This window comes from Podospora pseudoanserina, chromosome 5, assembly GCF_035222485.1.
Source record: "Podospora pseudoanserina strain CBS 124.78 chromosome 5, whole genome shotgun sequence".
NCBI lineage: Eukaryota > Fungi > Ascomycota > Sordariomycetes > Sordariales > Podosporaceae > Podospora > Podospora pseudoanserina.
Genome location: NC_085924.1, coordinates 3,781,929 through 3,808,505, shown reverse-complemented (window position 1 = coordinate 3,808,505; position 26,577 = coordinate 3,781,929). Strand labels below are relative to the sequence as shown.

Genomic DNA, 26,577 nt, shown 5'->3' with positions numbered 1-26,577 from the left:
TCTGGAGAGGGCGTTTTCGGGGCAGGGGGAGGTGGTGCAGAAGTTGAGGGAGGCGGTTAGGATACAGGTTGAGGCTGGGGTGGAGGAGGTGGGGAGGGGGAGGGAGAGGGAGAGGGGGGGGAAGAAGTAGAGCAGGGACAAGATCAAGGTCTTGTAGAGACACAGGTGACCTTTTTTCACACATTGACCTGTCCGTGACCAATCTCTCTGTTTTATTATGTGGCCAACAGAACAATGTCGATCTGTTGACTGAGGTGATCGCGTGAGGCTGTTAGCACGTCAGCTGCATATGCAGTGAGAGGACGAGCAAGTCAGGGCTGTCCATTGCCATGGCAGATGTGCCTGACGGGTGTCTCGAGGTTGGGTACCATTATCATCCGTCTGATATGACGCTTGGTGTGAGGTTTCATTGGCTTCTTCACCAGCCGCAAAGCCGGCCAGGGCCCCGGTCACCAACACCCACTGGTGAGCTTCTGCGGGAATTCCAAAGGAAAATTAACCCATGAAAAGGGGCTCCACTGCTGCCGCTAATTTCAGCGCTGGAGCGGGATTTGCAAAGCACCCGCTGTGCAGCCGCCTCTGGGCGTCCAAGTCAGTTGCATAAAAAGATGCAGAAGCGCAACATTTCCGACCAGTCATCAGTCTCCTTTGCGACAAATAACAAAAACGTCACCTTCCTTCCAGAGGCTCCTGTTTGATGTTCCTCAAAAGAGAGAGAGAGAGAGAGAGAGAGAGAGAGAGAGACAAACTCGCTTGCTCCCGGCCGGGTCAGAGACAAACAATAGCCTTGTCCTGGGGCCCCCCTTTTTCTGATCTAATCTTCAAAGAGACGACCCGACAAGAAGAAGAGCTCCGACGAAAGAGGTGACCTGCTCACCTACTGCAAGTAATACCGGGGGGTGGAAAAGAGATCGACCTATTTTACCCCTCGTCGCCGCCACCGCCCGACATATTACCTCGTCGTCCCCTCCTCCGCCTCACTTTTTCCCCTCCATCGCACCTTTCGCCCACTGGTCTCTCCTCACCTTTTGAGTAACCGTTTCATCGCCCCTCTCCGTTTTAACCTTTTTTTTTTCTCTCTTGCGCAACCAGTCACCGCCTCAACACTACCCTCCCTACCACAACGATCTCCATAATAATAATCCGAACTGCTTCGTGTTGTGTGCCACATACACAGCCAAACCGAAACCGTAATCCCAACACGTAACGCCACGGAGCACATCAAGCGGCGCCTGTTCCTCCTCAGCTCATCGCCATCCATGCCAACCATGGCCCACCTCCCACGGTTCAGGCGGGCCAAAAAGGAGCTGCCTGCTGGTCCCCCGCTAATAACCAACGGTCTTGCTGGACCTAGCAGCAGCAACAACAACTCGACGACTGATCCAACCGGAAAGATCACCCCTCCACCTGGCGATCTTCCTCTGCCGGCGCCCGAGTCGCCGCTGAGACCGTTTGGCGGGAAGCTCAGCCCTTTTAGTCGGGTTTTCCACCGGTCGCAGAAGCGGGCGCGCGATTCGCCTCCCGCGTCGATGCCGCATTCACCTTTGGCGACTGCGCCGGTTGCTGGTTCGGTTGATGGCAGGCCGGTGTCACCTTTGAGTTTGAAGATGGATACGAGTGGGCTACAGACGGCTGGGGAGAATAATGGGGAGAGTGGACAGCAGTCGCTGCAGGTACCACAACAACAACCACAACAACAACAACAGCAACAACTGAAGGAGAAGCCATCATCATCATCATCATCATCATCATCATCCTCATTGTTGCGAGCACCAAAGCAGGTGAAGATGCCCGCGTTTCTGGAATCAAACGAGATAGGTCAGTAATTCCCTTTCCTCCCCCTGACTTTTTCACATCACTAACTTGTGTTTGTGTCAGACATCGAATTCAAATTCGGCGAACTAGTCTGGCTCGAAAGAATGCGCATCCAACAAGGCCTCGAAAACGAAAACTCGTCCAGCTTCTCCCCCGACTTCCGCTGGGCTCGCGTGAAAGGGCCCCATCTCCGAAAACTGGACAGGTACATGAACATCCAACCCTGGCACAACCACCGGATCAAGCTCCAGGTCCCAGAAGGAAAACTCGACTACGTCAACGCCTCCCCCATCGTCCTGCACCCTTTCCCCATCAGCGGCCGGCCGAGAGAACCAGACCGGTACATCGCCATGCAGGGTCCAAAGCAAAACTCGATGGACCACGTCTGGAGGATGGTGGTGGAACAGGTCGAATCGCCGGGTGTGATTGTCATGTTGACCGAGACGCACGAGGGGCACATGGAGAAGTGTTTTCCTTACTTTCCACGGAGCCAGGAAGACCCCCCACTTGAGATCAACGAGAGGGATGAGTTTGGGGATGGGTTCAGGGCGACGGTCCGGTGCGACGGGTTGGAGCCCACCCCGGCAGGGGACGCGATTGAGCTACGCAAGCTGGTCATTACAATCCATTCCCGCGGCGGTGGCGGCGGGGGACAAAACAGGAAGAAATCCCGCTCTCCGGTTCGGCTTTTCACCAACGGACGAGATAAAACTCCTGAACCGAGCTCTGCGGCGACGAGGGAAACGGAGAGGGATGCGGATATGGACGTCAAGATGAAGTCTCCTGGTGCTGCCACCTCGTCGTCTGGCACGCTCGAGGTTCCTGTTTTGGAGGAGGATTATGTCCCCTCACCTACTGAATCGAGTGTGTCGAGTGGTGGGGGGGCCAGTGGAGGAAAAGATTCTCTGGCACTTTCTCTATAAAAAGTGGCCGGATTTTGGCGTCCCGGCGATGGAGGACTTGGACTCTTTTTTTACGCTGATGGGCTTGTCGAGGGAGAAGAATGCGGGGCCGCATAATCCGAGGATTGTGCACTGCTCTGCTGGGGTGGGGAGGTCGGGGACGTTTATCGCGCTGGAGCATTTGATGAGGGAGTTGGAGGCTGGGGTGTTGGAGCGGTGGGATGAGATGGTTGCTACTGCGAACAACTCGAGGCGCGGGTCGGTCAGTGAAAGAGGGGGGAAGAGGGAAGGGGGAGTGGGATAGGGATGGGGATGGGGAGGGTGAGGGGAGCGAGGGGGGGGAGTAGTGAGACTGGGGGATGGTGCTGGGGAGGATTTGATTTTCGACACGGTGAATCAGTTGAGGGAGCAAAGGAAGATGATGGTGCAGGCGGAGGGGCAGTATCAGTTTATTTATGGGGTGCTGAGGAAGTTGTGGGTGGAGAGGTATGGTGGTGGTGGTGGTGGTGGTGGTGGTGGTGGTGGTGGAGAGGTTGTTGTTGGGTTGAGAGGGGGGAGGGACAGGGACGAGAAGAGGAGGTGGAGGTGGAGGAGGTGAAAGATGATCATAGGGAGGGGGAGCCGGCGAAGAAGAGGGTGGAGGTTGAGTTTGAGAAGAGTGAGGGGAGGGATCCTTTTGCTTGAGACTTTCCAGTAGATGTGTGTGGGAAGGAGGAGCAATTGCATTTTAAGGGGGGGATAATAGGGGCGGTGTTTTTTTTTGGTTGTTGTTTCTTTGTCTGAGCGTTTTTTTCTTCTGTTTTCTTTCATCGCATGGGTGGGCATATATATCTTTGGGGAGGCATACATGTTAGATGGATTTTTTTTCTTTTTGTTTTGAGTTTTTACTATAATTATTGGAGGGGGTAAGATAGGATTGACGAGTTTTGTATGATTCAACATGGGGGCGGGTTTTCTCTTTTTTTTTCTCTTGTTTTTGTTTCCTTTTAGATACCCAGGTATTTTGGCATGGTTTTAGGGGATGTAGTTGCATAGGATGGGGAATGTGGTTGCATAGGATGAGGAAATGGGGGATAGGATAGGAAAGGAAAGGAGAGAGGTGCTATTGCATTGACATTTCTGTACGATTCACAGTTTGACATCAATGTGTACCCTAAGGTGTGGAAGTAGAGTGAAACGAAGAGAGACGTCCCCTTCAGCGTAGAGATGTCTCCTTGATAGCTACGATCAAATCCTGGCCCTCGAAAAGGGCCGGGTTGTTTTTGTATTTTACCATCCTACATTCTGGCAAATAATTCGGAATTCTCCATGAGTTTTTCCACGCACACTACGTATAACCCTGGTTGGGGTATATCACTCAAGTCCAAGCTACCTCATCAGGGGAGTAAAAGATGTCTTGTAGCCGCTATTGCACATAAAAGATCACGAACTGATTTCACTTCAGCTCACATGGTCATGACGAGCTGATGACGATGAGAAAAACAAGCAACAGCCACCGATCCAGTAAAGCATTATTTCTTTTTCTTCGGTTTTTTTTCCTTCTGGAAAGGCAAGATAACAGATTACAACCGTCAAGTTTGCCCAGCCGGGTACCATCAATCCAAGGTGTCGGCCGGATAAAACTGGCATTGACTGGATCCAAGGTTGGGCTCCATACCTGTTGTCATCACACTGTTGCAGATGGGGGGGGGGAAAAATGCCAGAATATCCGGGTTTTGGGTCCTTCCCAGGAATTTTTGTATAATCCGGGGTAAAAAAACGACGTTGAATCCCGACAGGAAAGAAAACTTTGCCGGTGGAGGGGTGGGGGGCGGCGGGAACAAAAACAAACTGATGTCGTCCCCGAGGTTAGATATCCCGAGAACCTCGGGGAGGTTTACCCTCGGTAGAATTTGGGAGGGGCTGCTAGAGTTGATTCTGGGGATGCTTGCGAGACTTCTCAGTAACACGAGGAGGAGGAGGAGGAGAAGGAGGAGAAGGAGGAGGAGGAGGAGGTGGTGGTGGTGGTGTTTGTAGTCTTTTTCTTTTGAGGCGAGGCTTCAACGACATTGGTTGACAGAGTGCTGTTGACGACGACGGGATATAACTATCTAGCAAAAAAGTAGAGTAACACCCGGCATCATAATCCAACGTTTTTTGTACCTTAGCATTACCACCCCCCCCCCCTTTTTAGCTACGGCACCTAATACCTATAACTCACCCTTGTTGACGTCGTTAGAGCGTCGCAGGTGGTAGGTTGCTTTTTTACTACGGTGTGATGGAAGGAAGGTAGGTCAATTCCCAGACAACGGGAAGAAGTGGGTTTCGGACCGGAGAAGCGCAGAGGCTAAAAAGATGCTTAAATATCTCTCCTGTTTTTTTTTTGGTTTTTTTTGGTTCTTGATACGTTGGGTGTTTTGGTGGTGGTGGTGACCGTGTCCTCCACTCACACACACCACCAAGATTTTCCTAAGCATGGTTTGTGTGTGTGTGTGTGTGTGTCCTAAACGGGATTGAGAGATATCAAAAATGGTAACCGCAAGAGAGAACAGGTATGTTCTGAAGTAGACAAATAAGCGAGTGCGAGCGAGCCGCGTTGTGTGAGCGGGATGATGAAATCAAGGTGACGAAATCGAGGTGATGGAATCGTTACCCTGCCCCTCTCCCCCCATGTTCTCATCTGCATGAGCAGGATGTTTGGCGAGGGTTGAAATTGTTTCGACTGTTTCGTGGACTCTTCCCCCCCCCTTCGGTTCGTGTCAAGAAACTGTTTCCCGTTGTTTCGGGCGGAGTTCTTCTTGGGCATCAATTCGGAATGTCCGAATTAGAAACGAAAGAAAAGGAGAGCCGCGTGCTAGACATGGGTAAGGGGCTTGAGACTTGTTCTTAAAGAGGGAGGTGTGAGTGTGGGGATTTTCTCAGGGCCAAGAGGCGGCGACGGCGGCAAGAGTGCAAGTGTCAACGGTCGCTTGTAACGGTGCCACTGTGCGACATATGTAGGTGAGAGATGCAATTCAACCGGCAGAGAACTAACCTGGTGACAAAAATCACGAGGGACTTTGTCGATGCTGTTCAACCCAAAACAGAGGCCCGGATGAATGGTGTCCCGTAGAGGTTACAAATAAGACGCTGCCGATTTGCAGACCAAGATCAGCCTGATCAACCCGTGGAGCCGGGAGGGGGGGGGTGGCAGCGGTCCAGATGGATTTCTCCCACGTGGAAACCCGGCAATCAGGTCACAGACCGGTGTATTAGTGACTAAGACACGGAGATGAACGTCTCACTAGCCTAGCTGGGGCTCTCGCCTGGAGAGACAGAAAAGACATCCGATGGTTTTGTGAGAGGGGAGGATATTTTGGGAAGCAGTTGCATATGCACTGGATGAGTGAGTGACAAGGTTGGAGAGCGCGGGGTGCGGGCAGGATCGTTTTGTCACTGTCACTGTCGACATCAAGCTAATGCGGCCGGTCAATTGGCCGATGGTGACATTTTGTTTTTCTTAGAAGGAGAGGAGAAGAGCTAGAGAGAGATAGAGAGAGATAGAGAGAGATAGAGAGAGAGAAAGAGAGAGAGAGAGAGGGAGAGAGAGAGACAGAGAGACAAGACGTGGTAGGTATCACATATAATTTCATTCTCGTGTTGTTCTTGTAGGAAGGACCTGCCAAGATGGTGGACAAGGCCTCGAACATCTCCCGGCTGTGAAATTTCCAAGGACCACGGTTCCTGGTGCCGGTCGGAAGAACCGGGGGTCCCCCCCAATTCGGCGTAGCAGTTGAGAGCAACTCCACTATGGCACAACCGCCGCGCTTCCAGAAGGATTGAATAAGAGGGATCCATCAGCCCTGCATCACCTCATTTTTGTTCTTTTTTTCCCCAAGATCTCGACCACTGGCGATCAATCGGCTCTACTACTCCCAGAAAACCACCGGCGCTGTTGCTGCCACATAGCCAACGCTTTTCTCATCGCTGCCTTACCACCTTACCTTACCTTACCTTATCGATACGCTAGGTCGCTTTCCCCCAAGTACCTCAACCCTCCCAAAGTACCTTACAGGGGTCTTGATCAGCATCAGCATCATCATCATCATCATCACGAATCGTTGGCGCCGCACTCCCCCCCTCCCCCTCCCCGCAAATCCCACAGCTGCCATGGCTCGCGATATTTCACTCCGAGGTTGATCACCTCTTGCCCCGACCCCCCGAGATATTCAATCATTTCACCACCTCAACCAACCAGCCTCTGATTCGGAGAGAAAGACGATCGTTACAGAGTCCAGCACCCCCGCCACGAACAGCAAACAGAAAACGAAAACAACAACATACACTTCCTCAGTCGAACCACCTGCCAGCCTTGTCGCCACAACCCACCTCCCACCCGCGCGCCCCGCGTCGCAAACCACCTTCATCTATCTCGTTGGCGCCAAACAGCAGCAGCATGATATTTTTGAGAGTTTTGCGATAAGCTACCTACCACTCTCAGCACCCAGTCATGACGTCGATAGTAAGTTGCTCGTCGCTCGCAAGAATCACCCATAATCATAATCTTCCTCCCCCCCCCCAATACCTCGATGCATGGCTGGCTGCATGGTCATTCGATGCCTGATGCTGTGCTTGCCGTTTGCCCTTGTCGCATCTTCCAAATGCAACCCAACAACTGTTCACCGCCTCACTTTGGACGACTTCTCTCGACTGTCTCCTGCTGTGCACCCCCACGCCTCTCAGCCTTGACGACCAGAGTCCCAGCAGTCCGGCAGCTTTGGAGCCACCGCGCAGCAAATATCGGCATTGGGCCACTCCTCCACGTGCTGGTGTTTCATTTCAAAGGGATTAGACCGAGCCCATAAGCGTCCCATCCCAACGCGTTCGGCTCAATCAGCAGCGAAACCGAGTCTCTTTGACAAATGCGCCTCCCTTTCTTTCTCCCCCGATGCCACCATGCTCTTCCTTCTTTCTCCTCCATCTCTGCCCTTTTCACATGCCATGCCTGCCCTCATCACGACACGATGCTAATTCCTCACCTACAGCTGTGTCTGGCCCACTACTGTGATCTTCACGGGCCCACGCCCCTGATGGTCACCGAGGGGCTGCCGGTCCCCTGCAACGTATGCTATGACGATGAGCTGCATGACCGTCCCGGGTCAGGCCCCGACCGGCCGCGCTCCAGCGTTCCGATGCCGGGAGGAGAGTCAACGCAAGCCACCACCGCTGTCACGGAGGCGCTTCGACGAATGAACTTTGCAGACGCCCGGCGGAGCTCGTCACTTCCTGCAGCCGAACAAGAGGCTCAAACCCACAGGGCCGCCCTACGACGTGCCGCGCAGGTAGCAGCATCATCTTTATCTGGCGGTCTCGGCGGTTCGGCGGTGGAAACACCACCACAGAGCCCACAACTACCACCAGAAGGAGCACCACCCAACTCAAAACAGCAACAGCATCAGCAGCAGCAGCAGCAGTCCAAACCATGGCAAGACTCGTCCTTCCGCAAGACATATGATGATTATGTGACCCGCCGAGCCGGGCCGTGTGACAACTGCGCCTTGACTCTACCAAAACTTCAACCCGGAAGCGGCGGCGTCGGGGCGGACTCCCGACCCGAACGCGGTCCTACTTTGCGCTCCAAGGCGCCTTGCGCAAGAGTGTACAACACCACCTCACCACCAACATCACAGTCTTCTTCTTCTACCGCATCCGAGGATGAGTCCTCCAACCCAACACTTCGACCAACCCACCGCCGCACGCCCACCGCAGCGTCGGTCGCCTCCCGCTCGAGCGAAAGCAGCTCGGTGGCTAACATGAACTCACACACTCACTACCTAGAGTACATCTCCACCCACGAACCCCTGGCCCCCTCATCCTTTTCCATCGTCCGGGCTTCTTGTCTGCGGACATTGTCGCTAGAAACTCTACCTAGAGCGCCACAAACCTCACCTACCAACCCGTCAGCCATGTCCACCCCTTGCGCCTCACCCATCACACCCGCCTTTGTGACCACCCACAGCGTAGGCAACGCCGTATCAGGCGGCCCCATCTTCTTTGGCGACCCGGCAGCGGGTTACACCACGGCCTACATTTTCCGCATCCCAGATGTGCACGCCCGCGGCCATAAGCGGGTGTACGCCTTTTTAGCCTTGTCGACCCACCGCGAACGCCTCGCCATGAAAACTTTTGGGTATGTCGCCTCAGCCTTTAGGGACATGGCAACCTGGATCCAAGCCCTCGCCGAAGCGGAAGCCGAGCGCGCCCTTGCCGAATCGACGGGCGGTAGCAACGCCTCGAGTCCGATAATGCCTGGCCCGGGGTATGGGAGTTTTGCTATGGGCGAACCACCACCACAGCAGCAGCAGCAGCAGCAACAGGGTAATAATAATGAGAGGAGTAGTTTTCTAACGGGGGGCATGGGGGGTTTGTCGAGACGTATGGGCAGTGGGTTTGCGGGGGCGGGGGAGGGGTGGCGTTGAAGCAGAGGGGTTGGCGGAGCTGGTGGGGATGCCGGACTTTTTTCTGGAGCTGCATACTAAGTTTGTGAAGCTGCTGTTGGAACTGGGGGTTGCGATGGGGACTTAGGAGGTTCCTGTTGTTGTTGTTGAGGAGAAGTTGGTCACGGTGGAGGGGTGGTTGAAGGTTAGGCAGAGGGAGAGGATGGAGAGGGTGAAGGGGATGTTTAGGGCGGTTGTTGGGGGAGGAAGGGGAGGGGTAGGGGTTGTAAGATATGAGACAGGGGGAGGAGGGGGAGGGGGGGGGGCGGATATTTGTACCATCACACCATTCATTGGGGGTTCTCCGACTATTTTGGCGATTATACGAAAAGCCAGATGTGGATTTTCGGGAGAACGAGAAAGAAAAAGAGGGGGGTAGGGTGGAGGGTAATGGGTAATGAAGTAATGAGGAAAAGGGTGATACACTTTTTCTTATTTTTTTTTTTTGTTTCTTGTAGAAGAAAAGAGGGTGGAAAGGGAGGGATGGAAAGGGATACATAAAAAGCGCAGGAACTTGCCTGCTTGCTTGCTGCAAATAGAATTCTGGGGGAACAAACTGAGGGAACTGGGGGCGGATATACATTAGACGGGCTTTTTTTCTTTTTCTTTTTTCTCAAAGTCTAAGCGGTGGGGAGCAGGAGAGACGGCTTTTTTTCTTCTCGCGCCTTGTTCGCTGTTCTGCCCATGAAAGGGGGGAAAAGAGAGGATGGTTCTTCTACTAACTACTGACACACGGGGATGAAGGATGGGGGAGTACCGGTGGATTTGATTGATTGATTGATTGATTGATTGATTGATTGATTGATTGATTGATTGATTGATTGATTGATTGATTGATTGATTGATTGATTGATTGATTGATTGATTGATTGATTGATTGATTGATTGGTTGGTTGGTTGGTGGATTGTCGGAGGATATACCCGGTTTTTTTTGGTTGTTTTTTTTGCTGTGTTTCTGTGTGTGTGTGAGTTACTACTGCTGCTGCTGCTGCTGTTGCTGTTGGCATCTTCTGTGGGTTCAAGAAGCGTTTACATGATTTTCCTCCTAGCTATCTCGAGCGTTGGTTGAGAAAGTGCAAATTTTTTTCATCGAGAGAGAAGAGTGAGGTTAGTGTGTATTACATAGTATTAATGGGTTGTTCGTATTCAACGATATCAAAGAAACTTTTGTCAACACACTCTGCCAGCCCCCCCTGAAAGTGATATGAATGTAGACACCTGTCCCTGACACACACGCGTTCGGGGCTTCGTATTGTGGAATGTTGTAACGAGGAGAATATCAGCAGGCTCTGACACCGAAGCCTAAAGGAGACTGCACCATTTCACACCATCACCAACCAAAGCTCAGCAAAAGACAAGACACGCCATCTATTCCATGCCATACTTATATTGTACATTACGCATCTCGACTCCTCTAACAAAGCAGCCACCCATCCCCCCTCCACCCCAAAAACACACCTGGCCATCAATCTTCGCTGTTGTAAGCCTGAACCTTTGGTTTCCGCTCCCCCCTCCCCCTTCATGTCCCCGCTTATTTGTAAAAATCAAACTTGTTCTCATCCGTCGTCCCCTTCACCTGGCTGCTATACGCATCCTCCAAATCGCTCTGAATAATGTTGTACCTATTCTTTCTCACCGCCCTCAGCCCCGCCTCCTGCATAATCGCCGCAATCACGGCGCCGCTCAGCGGATCGTTCCTCGTAATCAAACTATCCAAGTCAACCTCTGGCGCCAAGCTCATCTTGCCCGCAATCGTCGTAAAGATCAGTCTCCTCTCACGGCGATCACGAAGGTTGGGGAACTCAATCTTGCGATCGAGCCGGCCGGGACGGAGAAGGGCAGGATCAAGCGTGTCGGCTCGGTTGGTGGCCATGATGACCTTGACGTTGGCCGTCTGGTCGAAACCATCCATTTGGTTGAGGAGTTCGAGCAGGATACGCTGGACTTCCCGATCGGCACCGGTCTGAGCATCGAAACGCTTCGTGGCGATGGCGTCGATTTCGTCGATGAAGATGATGGCCGGGGCGTTCTCGCGAGCCATGCGGAAGACGTCGCGGACCATGCGGGGGCCTTCACCGAGATATTTCTGGACGAACTCGGACCCGACCACGCGGATGAAATTGGCCGTGGTCGAGTTGGCGACGGCCTTGACAAGCATCGTCTTGCCGGTACCGGGGGGGCCGTAGAGGAGAACACCGCGGGGAGGGTCGATGCCGATTTGCTTGTAGAGGTCGAAATGGGTGAGAGGGAGCTCGACGGCCTCGCGGATTTCCTGCTTTTGCATGTCGAGACCACCAACGTCGGCGTAGGTCACGTCGGGCTTTTCGTCGGCGCCGAGCATGGCGATGGAGGAGTCGGCTTCGGGGGGGAGGATGTCGACGAGGGCATTGGAGTGGCGATGGAGGGCGACCGAGGAGGAGGGCTTGAGCTTCTCGCGGTCGAGGGTGGACAGGATGCGGACGACGTAGTTGCTGCCGGTGGAGGACTGAACGATGCCAGTGCTGGTAATGGTTTGTTAGCTGGGTTGGTCGAGGGTCGAGGATGAAGCGTGCTTACTTTTGGTCAATGGCCTCCATGAACTGGCCGATGACCAGGGGGACGCTCTGGATGCGCTTGATCTCCTCCTGTGCCCGCACCAACTCACGCTTCAGACTCCTAACACCAAAAGGTTTAGCTCCTGTCCCACGTCGACTGCAGAAAGTGCGAGCGGCTACCTTTGCTCGTCCTTGATGTACTCCTCCTGCAGCTGAATGTACTCCAGCTGCCGTTGCAGCCGCTTGAGGTTCTCGTACTCATCGTTGCCCTCTGTCGTTACGCCCTCGAAGTTCTCGATGCTAGGGATGGTGGAGGGGATGCTCTTCTTGTGAGGCTGGACGCTGTTGGCAGCGCTTTCGACCAGGACGTCACCCATTTTTGCCCTAGATATCCCTTTCTCTCCCGAGGCTGATGCGATGAATTTGAATAGTGCGGTAGGTTCTGGTGATGCCGGAATGCAAAATGCAAGCAAATTGCAAATGTTTTCGTATGGAAAGTGGTTTCGATGGTGTTCTGTCGTTGTTGCTTTCGCCTCGTGGCGCGTGGCAGCAGCAGTCAGGTATATCTTGGCGATTAGCTTCCAAGTGGCTCGTCACCCGCCTGGAGCCTGAGGATTCTGAGCGGTGGGATTGGTTCGGCAGCCTTGTCTGATTGATGAGGCGGGGGGGCTAGGCCGAAAGAGGTCGAGGACAAGGTGGGCACTGGTGTGGCCTGTGCTTCTGCAATTCAAGGTCCAACTTTTCAAGGTTGCTGCTTGTTGCAACGAGCTGCTGCCGTGCTTCCTCGTCACCGCTCGACCTAGAACTGATGACACTGAGGGAACTGTCTTCCATGGCAAGTTTCTGTAGCACAAAACTGAGAATAATCTCTAGTCGCCCCTTGGGCGCAATCATGAGATTGCCTTGCAGCATTAGGCAAGCGGTGCGGAGAAGGACGTTGGCTACATCCTACCCCACACTAAAGAGTGGCATGCTACCTCACTACCGACTTCACGAGCCAAGGCCTGTTCAGCCCTCCCACGTAGCGTTCATCGCTGAGGATGGCCAGCTATTGGGTGGGAGGCAGAGATGCCGGTCGCCGTTATCTTGCCTTTGCCCTGCAATGGCCTGAGTCAGTTGATGGCGTGGATCCTGGATGGTTGGAGGGGTTCGTTGTGTTGGAGACAAAGGTTCCCATGTTAGTCACATCCCAGGTACACAGTACGCATACCATTCGGGAGACGACCCGACACCCTGAGGGGTTACTCACTCCTCCTCAGGTCTTACCCGCCTGCTGCCTCTTCTAAAACCCTTCTCTTCGCCTTTCTTTCACATTACATCTTCCTCACTCCCGGTCCCCCGCCCCGCCATTTTCACCGTCTGACGTGCTTGTGCTTCTCTGCTTCTCTGCTTCTCTGCTTCTCTGCTCCCTTTGCTCCCTTTGCTCCCTCTGCTCCCTCTGCTCCTCTGCTCCTCTGCTTCCAACATTTACGGAGTATACTCTGCGAATAAATACATGGTATCTCCGTCCCTGCAGCTCTGCGCGTTCCTTCGGCAGTAGCAGCATAGTCGTAACCCAACCCAATAATCCACACTACCTCCCCCGCACCTTCAATTCGCCCCGACAGACCTGGCGGTCTTGTTCTGTTACCCTACCAAAGCCTAAAGTCTCCTAGTCCTAGCCCGCCATGGACAACATGCCTACCTCGATCGCCATTCCCGACCAGCGCCATCGCCAGGCGAACCGCCAGGATGGCTCGTCGCCGTCGTCGTACTCTAGCTCCCCGAGCACGCCAGGCCACTCTCCCAAGGCCTCACCTAGGGCTCCTCAGAAGCAAAAGGTGCACGCCAGACGACCCAGCCTTTTGAGTAAGTCCTGACCTCATTACTCTTTGCTTCCCCCCCAATCCCAAACGGGATGCTAATGATGAACACGCAGGCTCTGCTTTCACCAAGCAGGAGTGCACGACCATCCGGATTGGCGGCGAGGATCACGAAGGACCCATGAGACTGGTAAGTTGTTTCCTTGTCCTGGCTGCCAGCAGTGGCAGAAGTGCTACAATGCTGTGCTTGACCCCCGCCACTCACACGGTGCCACCAGGTGACCTACCTCGAGAGGGGACAAGGCTTCGTCTGGAATCCCGAAATCTTCCTGCCATCCATGAGCGATTTTGAATACACCCCGCTCGACCAGCGCCGTGATCCCATCGTCGAGATCCACATCAGTGACGAGGAGATCAAGAAGATGCTGCCTCAATAAACGTCCAAGGCGCACACACAGGCAGCCATGTTTGGCAAGAACAGCATGATTATACTACAACGATTTTCACGAACCGTATTCCACGACAACTCAACTCATCAACCACTATTAGACAAGCTTTTTTCTTTCAGAAACTCTCGACAATTGTTCAGCATCAGTATTCACTTCGACTTCTTACCTCGTCCAACCTCCAGCAGCCGTCTACTCGACGAGGAAAACCATCACATAAGTGGACAGGAGGTCGTCATTGATTTTCCGGCTCTTTTCTTTCTTTTCCTTTCGGTCTACCATTGGGTAGCTCTTTTGGCCCACGGCTAGGTTGGTGCCAGGAGTTCTTGTTTGTTCATCGTTAGTTGGGGGTTCGGGGAAATATCATTATTGTTTACAAGGAAACAACAACACTTGGGGCGGGTGTGGCTGGCCGGGGACGGGGCATATGTCAGTCACCTTTTCAGACGGTGGGATGGGCGTGACACCGGGTGGTACTATTCTCTTATCTTTTTCTTCTTTTTTTTTCCTGCCTTGAGGGGAGAATCTCCTCTCTCGGCTTTTGTCGCACGCGTGGGAGTGGCTTTGACAGGCGTAATTGGGATTTTGGGCACAGGTGGTAGGCGGTGTTTGGTAATCATTCATGTTCAGACCTTTGACATAGTTTGCTTTTGGAATTCCAGGCTCTCGTTACGGAGACATATTATTTATTTACTACTGTCGAACAGTTTGCTGTCTGGCAGCCCTGTCTGGCGTCAGCGAGAGTGTCCCCGGTTGATTTGTCCCTGTTTGAACTTCCGGTCCCGGTCTTGTCTGCTGCCAATAGAAGTTGAGATATCAACCACTCGCTCGCCCTGTCTGAACCGGATGTAAGCGGGGGTGTGTTGATAGATCAGCTTAACCTGCAGCTGATAACCTAGAGACTATGGGGGTTTCAGTAGCGGAACACCGAGAGCAGGCTGTAAGCCCCCCCGCTTCTTCCGCCCCACCAAAGTGGTGAACCCCACTTCTGCTTTCTTCGCAGGCAGATTGGACTTGTGCAGTTCGGGGTTAGCGTCCGGGGAAGGTGGTGTGCACGGGCCAGGTGCTTAATTGAAGACTGGGCGTTCAGAGTATCGATAAGATATATTGGCGTCGCGATTTGGGGGATGATGGACGGATGTTTTGATATGACAACGACGACAATAACATCCAGGACTTGAGCACGACGACGACGACACGAAACACCACGACGATACGAGAGACGAAGCTATACCCGGGGAGGGGAACAGAGAAAAAGAGATTCTTGTTTTCCGGCAAATAGCGCATAACTAGAGCAGTTATAATATCTGATCCCCGGCCCTCCCTGCGAACCAACCAGCAAAGAAAGAAAGTCGACAAACAACCCCCCCTCCCTACTTTTGTGACAAAAATAAAATAAAATAAAAATGGACGACTCCATCCAGCGAAAAATCGAACTCCAATCCCCAGACGACCTCCGGTACCTCATCACCAACGTCCGTAAAGCAGCGACCGATAGCATCAACGCCGCTTTCCCCCCCGTCCTCGACGACGAAGGGAACCCCATCCCCAAGAGGAAGACGAGTTGCGCAACGAGATTGATAAGCTGGTAAACGACGTACGTTCCCCCCCCTTCCCCTTTTCCCCTTTCCTTTCCCCAACTCCCAATCCCATCCCACGATGCGCCCGCTGACGCTCGCTACGCTCTAGTACATAACCCGCCTCTTCACCCTCTCCCTCCCTCCCTCTCAATAAACGGCTCCCTCTCGGCCCCCCCTCCCCAAAACCCTCTTCTCCTCCGACCCGCAAGACCATCACAACCCCCAAACCGACCACTACGAACCCTTCGACCCCCGCAAGCGCGACAGGATCGAGTCCCTCGTCTCCCAAGAGGAAGACCTCCTCCGCTCCATCGCCCAGCTCAAGCGGCGCGTCCCCGCCGCGACCGCATCCGCCTACATGACCGCCACAAACTCCCAGATAGCCACAGACGAGGAGATGCTTTCGGCAGTGCTGCAACGGGCGAGGGAGGAAGGGTTGGAAAGCGGGAAAAAGGCACTCGAGGGAATGGGCGAGTTGGATAGACAGGAGGTTGTCGAGGGGACGTACACCAAGGCGGTGGAGACGCTGGGGAGGCTGAAGAGAGACATGCCCGCTGTTGTGGCCAAGATGGAGAGGGCGAGGGTGGCGGGTGGGTATGTGGTTGGTAAACAGAACAAGTGATATATATATGTATATATATATATATGTATCTAGGTCAGGGGACAGAGGACAAAGGAGGCGTTACGGAAAATAATAATACCTCCCACCATTGCTACACTTTCTCAACCAAGAAAAAACATTACTATGCCATTCAAGTCAAGAGATAAACTTAGGGATTCTTGTTCATCTCCTCCCACCCCGCCACGCCTATCACATGTAAGGTACCATCTGAATACAATCGCAAACTACCAACACCCGCTCCACGCCCACTGTCTACATGTAACTACAATGCAAAAAGAAGCCGGCCTTCATTACCGAGTGGCAAGAACACTACCGCATGTCCCCGCAACCACACCGATGCAGCACCTCATCCTCCTTCCTCAATGACTGCACCTACGCAGCCGCCGGAGCAGGAGCATCAGCCTTGACGTCCACCGGAAGAGCCGCATTCCCCTGCCCGGCAGCAGCAGCAGCAGCAGCGCCACCCTCCTTCACATCCGCACCAGCATTCTGAATAGTGGCATCCGCCGCAGGAGCAGCAGCAGCAGCACCCTCCTTCTTCTCCCACTTGGCCGGCTTGGCCCACTGCTCCTCGCGCCAAGGACCCATGTCGCTAAACTGGCAACCGCCCGCACACTCGCACGAACCACCAAACTGCTTAGGCAGGTTCTCGGCAGGAACCTGCGCCAACAACTCCTTCTGGTACCCGCTGCCCAACACATGAATCTTCTGCACCGTCACCGGATCAAGCCACGCCTTCACGACCCCCCAGACGGTGCTGAAGCCCCAAGGAGCGTTGATCAGATACAGACGACCGAGGCGTTCGGGGTAGTAGTTTTGGCTCAGGACGCTGGCCTGCTTGACATAGTTGAACACCTGGGGCGCCTTGGAGATGCCGACGCCCTTGAGATCCATGACAGTGCAGCACGTCTCGAGGAGGACGCCCGACTTGCGGGAGCAGGCCGGGAGGCGGGGGTCGGCGACGCGCTCGTACTCGACCGCGAGGTTGGTCAGCATGCGCTCGGCCGTGGTGATCTTGTACATGGCTGTGAGATCAATGTTGCCGAGCTGCTCGATGTAGACGGGCCGGCCATCCTGATGGTGGGGTTAGCAATAGGGGGGGGGGAAAAGGTGGAGCCCAGATGAATTATGTACCTTGTCGGTCTTGTGGTAGTACTGGGGGTAGTACTTGAAGACCTCCTCCTTCTCGGGGTAGTCCCAGTTGGGGACGACGTCGTCGAGGTTGGTCTCTTGCCTCCACTTCTCGCACTCGATGAACCTGGCGTGTTGTTAGCCCCTGCCTGACTGTGGAATCCATCCCCAGTGAAGGTGTGCGTACATTTGCTTGGAGAGGTTGACATCGAACTTGCGGGCACGGAGGAAGCGGAGCTGTTTCCCATCTGTCAGTATCCCGACCCTGAACCTGATAGAAAGCTATTCCGGTGCAAGGCGTACCAGTGTGAGCGTGTCGAGACGCTTGGTGTAGCCCTCAGACTCGAGCATCAGACGCAGCTGCGAGACCTGAGCTTGTTGTTCCGCCGTCAGGTAGCCAGCATGTCCGCTCAGGGGGACGGCGGCGGTGGTCGGGAAGTCGTAGTCATCGTACTTGGGGTCGAGCTCCAAGGGGCGGGGGACAGGCGCGGCGGCAGCCATTTTGTTGCGTTTATGTCTCTTGCTTCGGTTTCTTCGGGTCGGGCTCTAGGGTGTCGTGGGCGTCTTTCAATACTTCGTCTATCGTTCTTGAGGAAGAAGATGTTAGATTAGGTGTTCGTTAAAAGTAGGTGAGTAGGCAGTAAAAAGTTGGGCGGTGACAGGAGATGATGGGACGAAAAAGGATGATGCGCGCTATTGTACTTGCATTGGAAAAAGACTGACTGACTGCTGCAGGAAAGGGTGCAGAAGGCGTTTGAGACAAGTGGCGGATGGCAAATGATAGGAAAGATGAATCAACAAAAGGGGGGATGTTGGAAAAAGACAGGGAATCCTGTTGTTGTCTGGTTCAAATAACCAGTAACCCTCAGTGCCTGAAATGCCGCCGCCAACTCAATCCTGCCCGCGATAATCCCCTGACCGGCAGCTCGGCCAGCCCCGCCCGCACCAGCGAGGCCTCGCACTAAGGGGGTATAAGGGTGGGGCTGACAGCTGCCATCATTTACTCTTTATTCTGTGTACACAACTCAGACTCCCGCAAGAACATCACAATCATGAAGCCAGCTGGATGGATAGCTCTGACCGTTTAACCAGCAGTTGAAGGTCGACCCGTTAAGTCGACGGTTTACCAACTTTTTACCTACACCCACGGCCCATTCCCAACGGCCCCCCCCCCCCAACGGCCACCACCGTTCCTATCTTAACAAACCGGGCCACATCTCGTCTCAAGTGCTTCATAGGGTGCTGTGCCATTTGGGTTGCACTCGACGTCCCGGCCACCATCCCGAACCGCAACAGACACATCCAGCATGTTGATCCCCATCACCAGTAATACAAGTCCCGCTTGGCAATATCCTCATCATGGTCATGCCACCTTGTTGCCAAATGTCTCGTTTCTTTTTGATGACTCTTGAATCTCGACTCTTACACAGCCTCTCCCTTCATTATCATCATCATCACCATCATCACCCCCCCGCCGTCCCCTCCTCCTTCCCTTTCCCTTGCTTCTCCTCCTCCTCCTTCTCCTTCCGTTTCTGCACCACATCCCAGTTATAAACCCTAGCCACCGCAACCTCCATAGTCTATCATCCCAGTCAGCCATCATCCAAAAAGTATAGTCAGCAAGTAGTCAGTAGCAATCACCCACCGTAATCTGCTCCCTCAAGAAATCCAAGTCCTCCTCACAATTCCCCAAACTCCTCCTCGCAGCCTCCAACTTCCCATCCAACAACTCCTCCGCCTCCTCAATCGGATAACTCAGCATAACATTCGCCCCCAACCACAAATACACCTCCTCCGTCCTCCCAATCTTTGCCTTGGCGTAAAGCGTATCATTCAGCTCAAACGTGGTCTCGATTTCCCCCCCCTCCCCCTCGTCATCACCCTCGTTCCTCAACTTCAAAAACCTCACCGTCTCCAACGTCTTCTCAATGTCGGGCATCTTATCCCTCAACCCCGCCACCCTCCGCTGCAGGTTCTGCTCCATAAACTGGTACTTTGCTACCATCTCCTGAAACGACCGAAGCGTCGGCTCGACGTCTGAACGGGAGGAGACGTAGTCTTCTACCTTGTCGACAAAGGGCGCGTAGGGGATTCCTCGGGGGTTGGTGTCCCTACATAAACACAGGTTCAGTAAATGGGATTGGTACTAATAATAAAAAAGAAATAAAATAAAATAAAAAGGGAAGGGGGGGGGAAGACTGACTTCCCGTCTGGGCCTACGCCTTTCCCTTTCACCGTGGCGGAGGTGGTAGCCATGATCGTGAATGTCTTGGTTGGAATCGATTGTTCGGTCGGTCTCGGTCGGTCAATTAGTTGTTGGGTAGGTAGGTGGGTAAGGTCGCGATATCGAAACAGCTACTAGCCAGCTAGCTGATTGTGCGCGCGCAAAAAAGACTCGGTCAAGGTGTTGTTTGTTATTGAAAGACGTTTACACCACGTCCTCGGTCGCAAAGTGGATTGACCCTGATCGCGCGCTCTCTCAATGACAAGCAAAGAGGTAGTCTAGCCTGGTTACTGCCCGCCCGCCTGTTGCTGTTCCCGTACGTAAAGCGGTCAAAAAATATTGGCGGGGTAGATCGGTGACAGTTCGAGCTCTTCCTAGTAGGCATTGCGGGGTACCCTACATGCACGTTCAGGGGGCTTTTTTTAATCAACTACACAACAAAACAAAACAAAAACATCACAACTCGAGGAACAACCCTTCAGTGATATGAATTCTTTTGTCTTTATTTTTGCAAATTATCCCACGGCCAAAAAAGACCTTTTAACCTCCTCCCCCACATATGGCCTCCAGAGGTATCCCAAGATCAAAAAGTCTCTATAGGTATCCCAAAGCAAACCTGCCCGCCCGGATTGTCGTGGTATCTGAAATGCTACAAATTCCACTTGACGAAAAAATCACCAACTAAACGCCCCCTTGTTGTATCGAAAAGTCGAGACATATATATCACCTCGTTTTCCCAATGCCAAAAAGCCAAACCAAAAACACCATACGTATGTCCGGAAAATGCTAAGTCAGTCTGCCCCCCAAATTTCCCTCCATATAACGCAACACTTCAAGTAGCATCATCCTCCATCGAGCTAGAATATCCGCTCTCATCCCCTCCCGCAGTCGCAACAGAGCTTCCTGGGTGTAAAAGCATGGCCACCTTCCCAGTGCTCGAGCTCTCCATCCGGTCAGCAGGCGGACGGTGGGCATCGTCCGAAACAACTCCCACCACAGCATCTGCTCCCATATTCACATCACCGAGCTCCTCAGACTCCTCGGATTCATCCTCCTCCAAGCGAGCATCCGAGAAGTGAGGGTTGGCCCGCCTCGAAATCAAGCTCTGGGAAGTGCTGTCCTGTTCCACATCGTCATTCTCTGCCGAAGTCATGTCGATGCTTCCAGAATCCGTGTCGGACTCGCTGCTAAAAGGAGGAAGATACATGGCTGGGGGCGGCAGAGAAGCCGGCTTCAGACGAAGCATCCGTCCCTCGACATACTTGATGTGAATGGGAGAGTTGGTTCCACCCGTCCTGCTATTCCGTCGAGGTGGCAGCGGCGACGAGGTCCTCATACACTCCAGTCGACGAGCAATAACTTCCGCATTGTCCACCGACACCGACCTATCGCGCAGGTGCGTGTCCACAACGCAGTTAATTGGCCGACGGGTCACCACAACCACAGCAAAGTGGTCTTCTGGTATTACACCGCCCAGACCGCAGGGCTCGAGAGGTGTCTCGGACATCTTCGGTCGAACAAGTGCTGAGCTGTCTGACCAGGGGAACTCCATGTCGTCGTCCGTCTCTTCGTCACTGGGCAGATACTTGTCAATTTCCATGCCCAGGGTTTCCGAGACAAACGGCCGGGCATCGCTGAGCGGTCGGATCACGAGAGACGACCCAGACAGGCTCCTCTGCAGCAGAGACGGTGCCGAGTCGAGCGTCGGAAAGTCCCGGCCAGTCGAGGTCATATAGGTGGTGGGTGATATGTCACCAGGATCACCCGACAGATCCGTGCAGAAAGGGGCACCGCTGTAGTAGATGATGGCACCGTCGTGTCGCCGTTTCTTGCGCTGCGTTGATCCAGAGCCACTGTACCCATACTTGGAATTTTCAAGGTTGCTATCCTCGACCTCATCCGATGCCAGGGATCCCGTGCCCTCGACCGACGTTTCTGCCGAAGAAGTTCGATGGACAAACAGAGGCTTGTAGTGGAACAGGTCGGAGTGAGAGGATGCCTGCGGGACAAATTTGGAGTCGGAATGACCGCCCTGACCCTTCTTGAGCTTCTTGCGCTGGCCACTCTCATTGGAACCATCAGTGTCCTCGGTCATGGGGCTCTTTTGTGAGCCGTCCCCGCTGTCGCTGCTAAACTTGGTCCCATCTGTGCCTCCGCGCCATCGAATTTTCCGGCCATCTGGCGAGAGCTGGAACTTGGTGCTCTTCTCACTGACGGCGGCCCGGATGAAACCCGGGGTGACGTTGAGCATGTGCAACTGGGCGAGATTTCCGAGAAGGTTGAGATACACCCAGCCGTCCGCATCGGGTGCAACATCGTCATACTCGGTCTGTTTGGATACCAGAAACTCTTCGGGGACCAGCCCAAGATGTTGGATGTACTTTAGATTCTCGGACGGTATTTGCAATCGGTCGGGGTCCAAATCGACTGGCCTAGTTGGACGCTGTTCTGGCAGCGGGACCGAGGGAGGTGATGTGTTGTTTCCGCCTCTGCCTCCGCTTCCATTGCCATCGCCGCTTCCGTTTCCGTGACCGCCGCTCTCCGTCTGATCGCCATTGGATGTCGACGCATTATCTCTCGAACGAGTCTTCTTTTGGCTAGGATCCAGCGGCTGGATGAACGCCTCTCGCGAGGCTTCCGACATTTTGGGTGGTCCCATGACGGCGTCCGGTGGTAGTGCGGGCGCCTCGAGCGAGGACATGGACTGGTTCCGATGCATGTTCCTCCCGCTGATTTTGCCCGTGAATAACTGCTCGAGACGTTTAACCACCAGTTTCTTCTTCTCCTTGTCCGTCATTACCATCTGACGCGGGAGCAGACCGTCGGGGGTGTCTCGAAGGTAGTTCTCCACCTTTTGCTGCGACGACTTTGCGCGAGAACCAACAGAAGGGCGTCCGAGCGACCTCCCTATCGAGTTGGGACCGTGGGAACTAGGTCCGGTAGACATGGATGCATAGGCCGAATCCACGGGCCGCGAGTGCGAGGAAGACGATGACGCATGCTTCGAGTCCCCAGAAGAATACATGTTCTTCTTTTCTTGTCGGCTCGATTTCCTCCACGATGGTGAATCACTCGACCCCTCAAGACTGGCGGCAAAGTCTCTCAGCGTGGCCTCCAACTCGCGCTTCTTCCGCCTCGGTAGTCCGTGAATCTTGATCTCAAACAGCTTCTCCTTCTGCATCATGGGCGGGCCATACTGCTTATACCGCTTCAGTTCCTCCTTTAACCGCTTGTTCTCGATGGTCAAGTCGTCAATGACACTGCGGTAGTCGTCGGCACTGCTGCTGTGGGTGACAGTTTGGCGAAGGCCGCCCTCGAACGGGTAGGGGGCATCTGGAATGACACCACCTCCGTCTCGCCCCTCGTTGGAAGAGTCGGTTTCCTTTTGGAAAAACGGTGGGTCGACGTCCATCGAGGCATCATAATGACCGACTGGGTTGTTGTTGGAGCGATCGAACCAGGTCTTGGGATCAGTTTCATTGCTCTCTCCGGAAGAATCCCTCCTGGGCGACGCTGTGGCCTGTGGGTGCGCATGAATTTGCGGCTGTGGGTGTGAGGTGAGGGTGGACTGTTGCTTTTCATTTTCAAATCTCTTGCTGGCCTCGTGGGCCAGTCGGTGGTGGTAGAGGGTCACCGACTTCTCGGGCGTGGATCGCCGCGGCAAAGGGTGACCTAAATCAGTTGTGACTTGGTGACTTGTGTCGTCCGCCATGGGGGGCCGTTACATGCTCGACCTTTTTTTTTTTTTGAAGCTTGACGGCGACTTGGTCTACCGGCGCGCCCCGCAACAGTCCGCGCCGTCCCGAGGGTTCGGTCGCGTGCAACGGTGCGGTCGGTTACGGTTGTGGTGCACACCCAGCTCTCAAGAGACAAGAGTGTGCGTGGCTGTAGAGCCGTGGCAGACAAGAGGCAATTGCGAAAAAAGGGCCTATTTAATAAGTCTCATCAGAAACGTTGCGCAGAGCTAGCTGCTGATGCTGGAACTTCGAACACTATGCAGACAGGGGGGGCTGTGGCGAAACTCGCTGAACAGGCGGGTGGACGAGGAGGGAGCTCCGGCTGTCATGGTGTCGATCGAACGCTCTGGATTCGACACTGCTTTTCCAAAAACCGCTGCCCCAGGAGTGAATTGCTGCAAATGGTAAAATTGGCGAGGAAAGGGAAGAAGACCGGTGGAAAGCCAAGATGTGTGGTGCAGCGGGCGCGCGCGCTTTGGACAGAGTGGTGTCTTCTTCTTTTTGAGCGCTCGGAACGACTGGACTGACAAAAAAGCAGGGTGGTGGAATGCCCGGTGGGAAAGCAACAACGCTGGCCCACCATGGCAAGGCTGAGAAAAGCACACTTCTAGACTTAGATACAATATAGGGAAAACGTCTCCACATACCTTGATACCCTTAGGGTCGGGTGGTGTTCTTGTGTGTTGTTGAAGCTGGCGATGTCTGTCTCTATTGTTTGATGTGGTGTATTGTTGTGTGTGTGTGTGTGTGTGGCCCTGTGGTTGCGTTGAGGGCGTGTGAGGTGAGGTGTGCAGGGGGAACAACCAAGGCAGGATTCAAATGAAGCCAGAGGGCTTTGGATGGGGAAGTAGGGGGAGGGACCAGTGAGTTAACACCCCAATGGCAGGCTCCTCAGGCGACGGCTCTCTGAAGATGGCCAAGGAAAGGAGGCTGCGCGCATCTCGATGGGGGTCCAGGGTCCATGGTGGGCTGCGGTCATTGTTTCTCTGGTTATTTTCCTCTCGCTTTTTGATGCTGGCACCGCTTCACAGATGCAACACGAATTGCCCCGATCCGCGCTCAAAGAGCACAGGTAAGGGGATCGAGGGTGATCGGTCTAGGCCTCCTCAGGGTCCTGGCTGGACCGCCTCTGATTGGTCATTGGCCCTCGACCAAGGAAATAAGTTGCCCGAAACAAAACGACTTGTCCCATCGCGCTGGCCCTCACCCCAAAAGCTCAAAAGCAGCTCAATCCCACCTGGAAAGCAAAGGAGAACTACCTCCGGATGCATTCCTTTTTCTGTGCTTCTTCACTACATTTTTTATTTTTGTTTGGACTTCTACTGCCTCTTCTATGCTGATTCTCGACACAGCACACCGTTGGCCACCATGTCTTTCTGCTACCACACTACTGCGTGACTTGGCCCGCTCGAGACACACCGCGGGGTCATTCAGCAAAAATTGTTCGATTGTCTTCGATGAGAATGTAACTCCGCTTTCCTACTGGCCCAAAAGCTTCATCGGTTATGAGGTCAGCCCACGACGTTTCTCGACGAAGCTTCATCTTTCGGTCTTCTAGCGTCTGTGTACTATCCGACAGGTATCAATCAACGACTCTCGGTCCGCTGTTCGGATCGGTTCATCTCTCGACTGCATTAAAAAAAAACATCAACAATACACTGCTGTGTCCTACCCTACATACACTACACAATCCAGTCGTCATAATTTCGCCGAACTTCACGGGGAAGCGGACTGCAACTGCGCTGTGTGGCTATTCGGTGGGGACTGCTGCACAGGCAGGCGGTTTCTCGAGATCTTGTTTTTGCCCTGTCATCGGCCCGTAGAGTGAACCCTCCGTGCCTCACAGCACACGCCAGGTGATGCATAAACAGCACGCATCCATGTTTGGACGACTCTCGCGGGGGTCAGGGTCGTATGTGAGGCCCATGTTTGAGGACCCTTTCAGGAACCTTCGATTGCGGCGCCAGTCATAAGTCTGTCACGAGCTTTTCCGCTCCATCGCCGGGCACAAGCAAGACAACGGCTACACCAGGTCCTGAGGTTGTCACCCCAGACGTCAATAAATGGCAATTCTGCCCGTATGTTCTCTGGACAGGGAGACTGAGGCGGGCTGTGAACAACGCGCCCTGACAGGCCCGGAGAATGGTCCAGAGGTCCGACCAGTGCTGCTCCGGCCACCAGTCACCTCACCACCTTGCACATGCTGACATGTTACCCCGCGAACACGCTGCAGGGTCCTCCATGCTGGTCTCTGTTCGCGGCAGGGATATCATAATGGATTGACCACTAATTATGACGTCAATTGTGACGGTTAGTGTTTCTGCGCTAGTGGCCGTAATGCAACTGCCGCTGCTCTGTTCTGCTCTGTTGTCACACTCTGTGGAGACATAAAGAGTCAAGATCGTGATCTTTGCAGTGAACCGACAACTCCTCTGTGCGCCTTTTTCTGTGTTTAATCTTTGGTAATAACAGTGGTTTCCCTGTCCCCAAAAAGACACAACCGAGATGGGCTTCGAAAATATCGCTCGAGGCGTTGGGGAATTGCGGGCCTAATAGTGGCCTCCAATGACAACTCGAGCTCGCAGCAGCTGTCCGCCTCCCCGGGTCTCAATTGGGGTCTCAATGTCGCACCTTCTGTCGATCACTTGGACCCTGAATGGGGATCAGGGCAGCTCGGAATCTTTCATTGACGAACGAGATCTGGTACGCTTTTCCGATCCAGGAATATGTCACTATGTGAGTGATAGGGCGCTTCATCTCGCGATTTGACAGTTTCTCATTCTCTCCAAACACACCCGTGGATTGCTGCGTATACCCTACCGAAAGTCGACCGGTCCGGGCCGAGCTAGCGGCTTCCTTTTGCCATCCACAACGCCATTGTTCCCTGAAGATCAGCGGAAACACGAGCGCCACTATCTAATCCATCATGGTAAAACGTCGACAAGCCCTTTTGAAGCACTTCAAGAGCTTCGTGATCAGCCCTACGTATTATTCTCCTCAGATCGTGCCACCGGTGGCGATACAACTGATGTCTGCGGCCGCCAGCCCACAACCACCGCAAACCACGGAACATTTTGCTCCCGGAAACGGTTTTCGAGTGAAATCTCAATTCTAGGCCTTCGTGACCCTCAACCCATAAGCTTCCTGTGCCGCCAAAGGGAACTGTTACACTAAAACAGCTGGCCAGGAAGACATCGTCGATGTCTACCTGCAGTCACTACCAACCTGCATCGACCGAATCGGATCATGTCGGACTTGTCAACCATCATACCATGCTCGAAGAAGATGGGGCGTTTGCACCTGCCGTGTGGCTGCTGTGAGACGGAACT

General features: G+C 53.8%; 9 protein-coding genes across 9 annotated transcripts; 5 read left to right on the top strand and 4 right to left on the bottom strand.

The window, feature by feature from the left end:
- Positions 1 to 1,259: 1,259 nt before the first annotated feature.
- QC764_0085180 (uncharacterized protein) lies at positions 1,260 to 2,738 on the top strand (the record flags this gene model as incomplete). The annotated part of the gene is made up of 2 exons (XM_062940849.1): positions 1,260 to 1,818; positions 1,879 to 2,738. The coding sequence occupies 2 exons, from the start codon at positions 1,260 to 1,262 to the stop codon at positions 2,736 to 2,738; spliced, it is 1,419 nt and encodes a 472-aa protein (XP_062799591.1).
- A 28-nt stretch (positions 2,739 to 2,766) lies between these two features.
- On the top strand, positions 2,767 to 3,315 carry QC764_0085170 (uncharacterized protein; the record flags this gene model as incomplete). The annotated part of the gene is made up of 2 exons (XM_062940848.1): positions 2,767 to 2,979; positions 3,118 to 3,315. The coding sequence occupies 2 exons, from the start codon at positions 2,767 to 2,769 to the stop codon at positions 3,313 to 3,315; spliced, it is 411 nt and encodes a 136-aa protein (XP_062799590.1).
- Positions 3,316 to 6,552: 3,237 nt separating this feature from the next.
- Positions 6,553 to 9,154, top strand: QC764_509260 (uncharacterized protein; the record flags this gene model as incomplete). Its single annotated transcript, XM_062948180.1, has 2 exons — positions 6,553 to 7,197; positions 7,721 to 9,154. The coding sequence occupies exons 1-2, from the start codon at positions 7,186 to 7,188 to the stop codon at positions 9,152 to 9,154; spliced, it is 1,446 nt and encodes a 481-aa protein (XP_062799589.1). The 5' UTR covers positions 6,553 to 7,185.
- A 1,362-nt stretch (positions 9,155 to 10,516) lies between these two features.
- RPT3 (26S proteasome regulatory subunit 6B) lies at positions 10,517 to 12,584 on the bottom strand. The gene is given in 4 exon segments (XM_062948179.1): positions 10,517 to 10,611; positions 10,618 to 11,673; positions 11,729 to 11,863; positions 11,887 to 12,584. Coding segments are annotated over 3 exon segments (1,302 nt in total). The 5' UTR covers positions 12,084 to 12,584; the 3' UTR covers positions 10,517 to 10,611; positions 10,618 to 10,703.
- A 418-nt stretch (positions 12,585 to 13,002) lies between these two features.
- Positions 13,003 to 14,643, top strand: QC764_509240 (uncharacterized protein). Its single transcript, XM_062948178.1, has 3 exons — positions 13,003 to 13,554; positions 13,625 to 13,698; positions 13,787 to 14,643. The coding sequence occupies exons 1-3, from the start codon at positions 13,374 to 13,376 to the stop codon at positions 13,943 to 13,945; spliced, it is 414 nt and encodes a 137-aa protein (XP_062799587.1). The 5' UTR covers positions 13,003 to 13,373; the 3' UTR covers positions 13,946 to 14,643.
- A 717-nt stretch (positions 14,644 to 15,360) lies between these two features.
- On the top strand, positions 15,361 to 16,156 carry QC764_509230 (uncharacterized protein; the record flags this gene model as incomplete). The annotated part of the gene is made up of 2 exons (XM_062948177.1): positions 15,361 to 15,517; positions 15,744 to 16,156. The coding sequence occupies 2 exons, from the start codon at positions 15,361 to 15,363 to the stop codon at positions 16,154 to 16,156; spliced, it is 570 nt and encodes a 189-aa protein (XP_062799586.1).
- On the bottom strand, positions 15,418 to 17,788 carry SEC14 (cytosolic factor, phosphatidylinositol/phosphatidylcholine transfer protein; the record flags this gene model as incomplete). Its single annotated transcript, XM_062948176.1, has 4 exons — positions 15,418 to 17,230; positions 17,291 to 17,414; positions 17,475 to 17,524; positions 17,591 to 17,788. 4 exons carry the CDS (start codon positions 17,786 to 17,788, stop codon positions 16,529 to 16,531), a joined length of 1,074 nt encoding a protein of 357 aa, XP_062799585.1. The 3' UTR covers positions 15,418 to 16,528.
- Positions 17,789 to 18,750: 962 nt separating this feature from the next.
- PRF1 (peptide chain release factor 1) lies at positions 18,751 to 19,543 on the bottom strand (the record flags this gene model as incomplete). The annotated part of the gene is made up of 3 exons (XM_062948175.1): positions 18,751 to 18,867; positions 18,933 to 19,398; positions 19,491 to 19,543. The coding sequence occupies 3 exons, from the start codon at positions 19,541 to 19,543 to the stop codon at positions 18,751 to 18,753; spliced, it is 636 nt and encodes a 211-aa protein (XP_062799584.1).
- Positions 19,544 to 20,343: 800 nt separating this feature from the next.
- On the bottom strand, positions 20,344 to 23,223 carry QC764_509200 (uncharacterized protein; the record flags this gene model as incomplete). Its single annotated transcript, XM_062948174.1, has 1 exon — positions 20,344 to 23,223. One exon carries the CDS (start codon positions 23,221 to 23,223, stop codon positions 20,344 to 20,346), a length of 2,880 nt encoding a protein of 959 aa, XP_062799583.1.
- Between the last annotated feature and the right edge of the window lie 3,354 nt (positions 23,224 to 26,577).

Excerpts from the sequence above, each read along its gene's own strand:
- QC764_509240 (XM_062948178.1), top strand. The coding sequence starts at position 13,374 with ATGGACAACATGCCTACCTCGATCGCCATTCCCGACCAGCGCCATCGC. Across the intron at positions 13,555-13,624 it reads CAGACGACCCAGCCTTTTGA|GCTCTGCTTTCACCAAGCAG; the intron begins GTAAGTCCTGAC and ends ATGAACACGCAG. Across the intron at positions 13,699-13,786 it reads ACGAAGGACCCATGAGACTG|GTGACCTACCTCGAGAGGGG; the intron begins GTAAGTTGTTTC and ends CGGTGCCACCAG.